At 35.4% G+C, this 8953-nt stretch overlaps 1 protein-coding gene across 1 annotated transcript; it reads left to right on the top strand.

The window, feature by feature from the left end:
* The first annotated feature begins 538 nt into the window (after positions 1 to 538).
* Positions 539 to 1783, top strand: LOC136211906 (F-box/kelch-repeat protein At3g06240-like). The gene has a single exon (XM_066002742.1). It carries the CDS (start codon positions 560 to 562, stop codon positions 1637 to 1639), a length of 1080 nt encoding a protein of 359 aa, XP_065858814.1. The 5' UTR covers positions 539 to 559; the 3' UTR covers positions 1640 to 1783.
* Positions 1784 to 8953: the final 7170 nt, after the last annotated feature.

The raw sequence follows: 8953 nt of genomic DNA, 5'->3' as shown, positions 1-8953 counted from the left end.
CGGACGTCAATTAGACCAACATTGTTATATGGTACGGAGTGTTGGGCAGTGAAACACTGCCACATCCATAAGATGTCGATGGCGGAGATGCGTATGTTGAGATGGATGTGTGGTCATACGAGGAAGGATCGGGTGAGTAATGAAATAATTAGGACAAAAGTAGGGGTCACATCTATTGAGAATAAAATGAGAGAAAACCGACTAAGGTGGTTTGGCCATGTGAGACGTAGAGCGCTTGATACGCCGGTTAGGAGAACCGAAGAGTGGCAAAGGGATGTAGTGGTGAGGGGTAGGGGAAGACCTAAGCAAACTTGGAGGAGGGTGATCGAGGGTGATATGAGTTTATTGGAAATTGAGGAAAATATGGTAGTGGATAGGAAGGAGTGGAGGGAGCGAATTTGTGTAGCTGACACGACTTGATTTCACGGTTATATATGATGGTTCATGTTAGCCGACCCCGAATCATTTCGAGACTAAGGCTTTGTTGTTGTTGTACACAATCATAATTTTTCTCTATATATTTCTTCTACTTTGACTTGAAGCTAAGGAAGAAGAAGCAATGTCTAGTATCCTTCCACATCTCCCACCTGAAATCATCATCGACATACTTTCTCGGCTACCGGCGAAGCCACTTTTCCGATTCAAGTGCGTCTGCACATCATGGCTTTCCTTAATCTCAAATAATCCCGAATTCGCTAAAGCCCACCTCCGTCATGCCAAGCAAGATACCGGTGTTAATCGATATAGGCTCTGTCTCCCTAAATCTCCTTTCCAATCCATAGATCACGATGCTTACTGCTATGGTAATAATGTTGTAACAAGAAACCTCACCTATCGACACGCTGTTACCGATGAACTCGACTTCATCGGATCTTGCAATGGTTTAATCGCTTTAGCTCTCGACTCCGATTCAGATATCATTGTATGGAACCCAACCACCGGAGATTCCAGGTTGTTGCCACCTGGAGATTCATCAATGTCCGATAAGGTATTTTCAGGATTCGGCTACGATTCCTATCTCGATGATTACAAAGTCGTAAGAGGTGTCGCCGCCGCCTCTAGCGAAAGCGGGATTAAAATGGAGGTGTTCAATTTGAAGGGCAACACATGGAGATCAATCAACGATTTGAAGAGTAATATTTCTATCAATGGCTCATGTATTTCTATAAATGGGTTTCTGTATTGGCTAGTTCATATTGAACATTATCCCAATGAAAAATTGGGCATCATTTCATTTGATTTGGCTGAGGAGAAATTCGTGGAGATGGTGGAAGTTCCAGATGATTTAACTAAAAAATTCGGATCGAATTCTTTAAAGATGCATAGAGTTGGAGAGAATGTATGTGTATGTACAGATTGCTACCAAGATTGTTATGAAGGATGGATAATGGAGAGAGATGGAAGTGAGATTTCGTGGAGAAAGTGGTATAGTTTCAGAAAGCAGAGAATGCCAAGATGTCAACAATGGTGTGAAGTAATATGGGTAGCAAAGAATGGAAATGTTTTATTTGATTTTGATGGTACAGGATTACTACTTCACAATCCAGAAGCCCACCGTTCCTTTCAGTATCACATAAATTGGGAGGGGTTTCAAACCATTACTTACCTAGAGACTCTTGTTTCCCCAAATTCGGTCTAGTTTTCCGTCTAGTTAGGATCCGTTTGATTTACCAAATGTTTACGGTTGATGTTTGATGTTTGTAGTTAAGGTTTGTTGTACTACTTGTAAGATGTTTGTTTCATGTTTTCTATATTAAATAATTTAAGGGTTGTTTCGTTACTACTTTTCATGTTCATATTTGCATTTTCATTTCAAAATAAAGAGTTTTAGTGTTTCATTTTGTTTTCAGTTGTAGATCGATAACTTTCATCGGATTTTCTCCATCTGATTTGTATTTGTTAGCTATATCTCAGTTGTTTACACTCTTTTCGGATTTAGCAAGAGCGGAAACACGTTATTTTATACGTAGATCTACGGATCTACGGGGTTGCACCAGTAAAAAAGACTCAAATCCTGTTAGTCGGAAGAAACTAAATGATGACGATTGGTTTGCAGTGACTTTCACGTGAAGTTGGATTCATGAAAAGTACGAGTTTTATCCTCTTATTGTTTTAGTTGTACTTTTTATGATTATTTTTTCTCTTTGTAACTTTTTTATTTCCTTTATGGACGTTGTATTAGGCATTTGCCCTTGCTTGTGTAAGGTTTTATCCCTATTTTCATGATGTACTTGTATTTTCATTTAATGAAATGTTTAAACATTATTATAAAAAAAAAGTTTTAGGTGTTTGATTAGTGATCTCTTGTTTGCCTTTTACACTTGAAAAACAGTATTTTACAAAAGTAGATAATTTAAAAAACAGTTTCCAACAACAAACAGTAAAGTAAAATAAACGGACTTTTAGTATTTATAGTATTCCTCATTTTTAAAATATTACATCTCCCAAATTCACATTTAACTTGAGAAATCATTAAATATAAATTAAATTGTTATAATTTAATTCTAAAATATTATTTACTTAAGAAAATTTTATAGAATTAAATGTCAATAATGTATGTTTTCTTTCTTATGAATTTTTAAATTACTGTTATGTCCTCTCAGGTTCAAAATAACTTGAGAATATACTAATGATCACACTAGCTCAACTTTTTTTATAATAATAAGTAGGTTAATAAGATGAGGACAAATTTTCAAATTGTAGATTAGACTTTGAGGAAGTTGAATATTTCAACTTAATATGTTAATGCTCATCTACCCAATCGATGTATGAACCAGAAGATGACAAAAAAATACCATTTTGTTATCATTACTTTAACCAATTTATGTTTTCATACTACCTTATTTCATAAAAATTCGCTCATGCAAAATCTAGTCTCCTTTAAAAAAAATCTAGATTATTAATAATGATATGAAGACAAACATTTCATTTTCCCTAGGACTCAACCGAGCCGAGAGCCTGTTCCAGCTCGACTCATCAGAAGAAAATTGATAAACTTGAGGTTGAGTTTAACATTTTGTTCGTAAGTAGTTAATCGTGAGTTTGTTAACGAGTCAGTTATTAGAATTCAAGATGAAGACCATAGTAAGAGAAGTAATGTTCAGCCACAGAAAAAAAAAAAAAGGTGCGAAAGTTCATTTTAAGCATTTCGTATTACTAGATATGCTGATGTGGAAAATCAGTATATTAAATTTTAGTCTATCAATTCAGATATATTGTACATATATTTTGAATTAATGAAAAATAGAGACACAATTGTTTCTATTATGGTATCAAAACTCTGTGGTTCATGATCCAATTTTCTGCATTCTTTATTTTTCTCTAATTCTTATTCTTATTAAGACTGTAATCGAGCCGGACCGAGCCGAGCTTTGGTCTGCTCAATCTCGGTTTACTATAAAATTAACGAGCTCGAGCCCGAGTCGAGCTTTGGCTTACTCAAGCTCGACTCGGCACATTAGAAAATAAACGAGCTCGAGTCGAGCTTCGAGTTTGTTTCAAGTCCAAAATCCTCTTTGAACTTGGTTCATTAAGAAAATTATCTAACTATCAATTGTTTGTGAGTAAATCGTTAATTATATTTATGAAGTTTGCTCGCAAATAGCTCTTTAATTATTTGTATAAATAAGCTCACAAGCAAAGTTCGTGAATAAATAAACAAGATGTTTACAAATAGTTCGTCTGTTACTCATTTATTATGTTTGTCATCTAATAACAAATGAAATAATATTAAGTTTAGATTTTTTTTAAACTAACACAAAACTATACAATTTTCTACAAAACTAAAATTTATTCATAAATGTTCTAATCGAGCTTTCAAGCGAGCTTTGACTTGCTCAAGCCCGGCTTGTTTACGAATCGAGCCAGTAAATCATGCTCACGAGTGGCTCATTTACAAATCGATCTGAGTCGAGCCGACCACTGAGCCGCTCATAAGCGGCTCAACTCATTTACAGCCCTACTTCTTCTCTACAATGTTGCACGGAAGTTCCCTACATGTTACTTTGAACACTGGCGATTCTGATTCAGGTTCAAAATTGGATGGATCGGAGAATTCATCGAACAAAAATGCAGATGGAAATCGCTACAAGCATACAGATAAGGACAACTCTGGAAACGACAGAATCAATTCAGGAGGAGATCATCGCATTGACATGATAATCCAGGTTTGTTGCTTGTTAGTAATCCTTTAAATGGGAAAAACTATATTTCTTGGAAGCGATTTATGATGATTGCGCTACACGCAAAAAGAAAAGTAGTTTTTGTGTTAAAAGATACTAAACCCTGAGGATACTATCTCAGGTGAGTTTCTAAAATGGGAAGAGGATGATAACATGGTTTTTTCATGGATAATAAACTCTTTATCTAAATATTTAGTTGATGTGTTTTTGTTGCACCTACTGCACAAGCTTTATGGCTTGAAACTGAGAATCGCTATGGAGAGAGCAACAATCCTCTCCTCTTTCATCTCGGGAAAGAAATTAGTCAGATCTCACAGGGTAGCATGTCTATTGTTGAATTTTTTCAACAAACTAAAATGTCTATAGGCTGAACTAAATGCCTTGCGTCCTTTTCCACTATGCAAGTGTGGCGAGAGTAGAGTTTCAGCAAAAACTCTATTCAATGAAGAGAAACTTATGCAGTTTCTTTTTGGATGAAATCTAGAATATGACCATATTTGTGACCAGATCCTCATTATGGATCCTTTACATACGACTGATAAGGCATATTCGATGTTTTTGAGAATGGAGAAACAAAGAGATGTGTTATCCAACATGCAACCTTCATCTGCGTTTGTGAGTAATGTAAGCATATGATCTCGATTTTTTGTTGACGATAAGAAAAAATCCCAGAAACACAAGTCTAAAGGAGGAAAACATTGCAGCCATTACAACAAGGACGAGCATGACAAGGGTTCTTGCTCCCATCTCAAAGGTTATCCACCTTAGTATAAGGGACCTAGGCATAACAACTTAGGATCTAATTCTTTAAGAGGACCCACTAGTTAAATTGTTGTTGAGTCATACATGACATACGAGGCCATATTATTGGAGAGTTCTGATTCAGATTCTAAGGATGATCGAACCAAGCAAATGCATTATATGGTTCAAAAAGAGGTTCATCGTGTTTTATGGGGGAACCATAATAACATATATCCACCTTCAACAACTGTAAAAGCTTTCACAGCCTTTGCAGGGGCTTGTTCGGGTACACATTCCTCTTCAGTCACTTATTCTTAGATAGTTGACTCAGGGGCAACTACTCATATGAGTACTTCTCTTGATTATATGCATGATTTGGAATATTTTAATCCACCCAGGAGAGTATTTATGCCTAACAATTCCACACAATTGGTCCTCTATATTGGTAAAGTAAATTTTGCAAATAACTTATAGCTTAAAAATGTCCTATATCTCCCCCTCATTCCAATATTGTCTTCTCTCCGTTGGAAAACTACTTCAGGATTCACATATTCTGGTCAGATTTTTTGCTAAATATTGTGTTATGCAGGACCTGGTTCCTAATCATTTGTTAACAGTAGTACACTCCAATGCATGCTTATACCAGTTGACATCAGTTTCTTTTGAACAGTTTAAACTTGATGATATGCGGGAAGATGTCACTTTATTGTCTTTTCCTTCTTCATTAGCTTTGTCTTCTCCTTCTACAAATAAAGATATGCAGTTGTGGATGTTGATGATGTTTTAATCTTAGGGACATCAGAAGAGTTAATACGAGAGGTTAAAAAATCATTACACAAGGCATTCACTATAAAGGACATAGGAATGGCTAAATTCTTTATGGGAATTGAACTCGTAAGGTCTAAGCTTGGAATACTAATTTCTCAACAGAAATATATCTAGGAACTAATTAAAGTTGTTGCTTTATATGATGCTCAAATCATTCCGAGTCCTTTGCCAAGTAATGTGAGGTTAAAAAACCCTTCAGAATTCTGTGCTAATCTTGAGCAATATTGAAGAATGATTGGCATATTACTCTACCTAGGCCTTACTAAGCTGATATTTCTTATGCGACTCAACGGTTGAGTCAATTTATGGGGAATTCTACTGATTTGCATATGAGTGTAACTAAACATGTGTTGAGGTGTTTAAAAGGCACAACAAACAAGGATTGTCTTATTCTTCACAGAGTGATCTTAATCTCACTAGATTTTGTGACTCAGATTGGGCAAGGTGTGTAGGGAGTCTCAAAAGTTTGTGACAGGTTACTGTATTTTTCTAAGGGAATCAATTGCTTATTGGAAAGCTCAAAACAGGGTACTATCAGCAATTCTTCTACTGAGGTAGAATATCGGGCAATGGCTATGGCAGCCTGCGAACTTAAATGGCTTACATATATTTAACTAAATTATAGCTTACACCAGCAATTCCAATTCCCTTGTTTTCTGATAATAATGATGCAATACACATAGCATCTAACCCAGTTTTTCACGAAAAAACAAAACATGTAGATATTGATTGTCATATTGTTCGTGATTACATGAAGGCTACTTTTCTGTATTCTCCTTATGTTGATTCTGAACGTCAAGTGGCAGATTTACTAACTAAACCATTGACTTCAAATCAGATGATTTATGCCTTAAACAAAATGAAGTTGGTTGACATTACTACTGACCCTTCATCTTGTGGGGAGGGTGTTGGAATTCAAGATGAAGATCATGGTAAGAGGAGCAATATTTAGCCACAGAAGAAAAAAAGAAATAGGCGGGAAAGTTCATTTTAAGCATTTTGTATTACTAACTGATATGCTGATGCCGCAGATCAGTATATTACATATAGTCTATCAATTCATTTATAAATACTTGTGTAATACAGATATTTGAATTAATGGAAAATAGAGGCACAATTGTTTCCATTACCAGTTCACGAGTTTTGCTCGTGAGCAGTCAATTAATTTCAATTCATGAACTTCACTGGCGAACAACTCATTTATATTGATTTAAAATTTATTTAACACAAAACTACATAGTTTTAAAATCTATAAAACTAAAGTTTACACAAAACTATGTTGTTTTACATTTCTCCATTTATAGAAATATTATTATTAAAAAAGATAAGCGAACCAAGCATACTCACAAGAATGTTCATGAACATTATTACATCGAGTTTGCTCATGAGCTTCGCGAATATTCGAGCTCAGTTTCACCGTGCTTAAGCTCGACTTGTTTAGAAATTGAGCCGAGCCGAACACGATTGTGAGCACAGACTTTTTCGATCATCGTGATGAAATTATAGTTGCCTTTGCTCAGTATGTTGCAGGTGGATCCCGCGCCGCGTTGTACAGAATCACAGTCTGAAATCCAATAAAAAAAGGTTAGAAACGGCTCCTTGTCTCAATAGTCCAAAAATGTGGAAAACCCGAACAAAGAGAATGGACCGACTCTCGTAAATCCGAGACACGAGCTCCTGCTTAAATTATTAGGATTATTTTTAGTCATTTTTATTAGTATTGTTATTTTATTATTATTAAAAAGAAAAAACTAAAAAAATAATGTCCGATTTTCTCTACAAAAAAAAAAAAAAAGAAGATAAATAAGAGGAATGGAACCGAATTAAGAGGAGTGGGGGTGGTTTGAAGAAAACAAAAGGGGCAAGAGGGACAGAATTCAGGGGATGGGTTCTAATAAAAGATTGGCGGACTGATAGTAGAGGGAGGACTCTGACTTTGAAAAGGGGGTCATCTCAAAAAAGGAGATAAGAAATAGAAGGGTAGAGAGCAGAGAGGAAAAAGTCTGGGAAAAAAAAAAAACGAAATTGAGAGCTGAGGGATTCTTGAATTTCGGGCACGGGATAAGGAGTCGGCGTGGGTTTCGGCTATCAGATCTCGTTCGAGGCGTTCGTCGGAGTCTACCTCTATATTAACACTGGACCAAAGCTTGAAAGGTAATTTTCTGAAGGGTTTAAAAGCCTCCTAAGACGCTACGTGTTTTTAGTTTTTGTTAGTCACATGCTATTTTTAGAATTGTCTAAATATTTGGAGTTTGGGTTAATTATCACTTTTTCTTATTTAAAATATAGTTATAGTTATATTTATATTTTTACCCACTTAATTATAGCATTAGTTATATAATTTTAATTCTAGGTATAGTCCTAGTTACTAATTTAAATTGGGGAAAATTATAAAATTGGATCAAACGGGAGGCTCATTTACATATTTAACCCATTTACTCAACATACTACATATCTAGACTATGTTTGTGTGACTTTCCCAAATTGAAATGCTAAATACCGCCTCAAATTACTTATCACCGCCCCTTTTGGACTTTTTTGCCGTTCTCATAATTTTGATCAAAAATTGAAAATTCTCTCTCCAAAATCATAAACCCGAACAACAATAACTAAAAGTATGAAAATAATTGATGTGTGACAATCCGAATCTCGAAAATGGATGATTACGAGTCATAAACATTAAGATTTACATATTTTTATCAAAGACCTCATGAAAATAATACATATTTTTCATGCCGATTTTACATTTTTCGTCACAAAAAATAGGAGAATTTTTCATTTTTCGTCAGAAAAAATTGAATGATTTTAGTATTTTTCATCACTAAAAATTTTACGATTTTGCATATTTCAAAATTTGGTTTAAACGGATGCGGCATACCGCCCGATCCATGGCGGGAACGGATGCGGCATCCCGCCCGACCCATGGCGAGAACAGATGCGGCATACCGCCCGATATCCGTTCCCGCCATGGGTCAGGCGGTATGCCACATCCGTTTAGGCCAAATTTTGAATTTTCTCTCAAATATTTTTTTTCACAATTTTGAAAATAAATTTATGTCAAAGGCAAAATTGTCCAATGAATGCGGTGATAAGTAATTTGGGGCGGTGAAAAGCAAAACCCTTCCCAAAACATGTTGCCTATGTGCATACTAAATTTATTCTTCCCCAATAATCATAAAGTTAAATTTGTACCTCACTTGTAG

This window comes from Euphorbia lathyris, chromosome 1 (assembly GCF_963576675.1).
Source record: "Euphorbia lathyris chromosome 1, ddEupLath1.1, whole genome shotgun sequence".
Taxonomy (NCBI): Eukaryota; Viridiplantae; Streptophyta; class Magnoliopsida; order Malpighiales; family Euphorbiaceae; genus Euphorbia; species Euphorbia lathyris.
The sequence above is the reverse complement of the archived record's forward strand: the minus strand, read 5'-3'. Positions and strand labels throughout refer to the sequence as shown.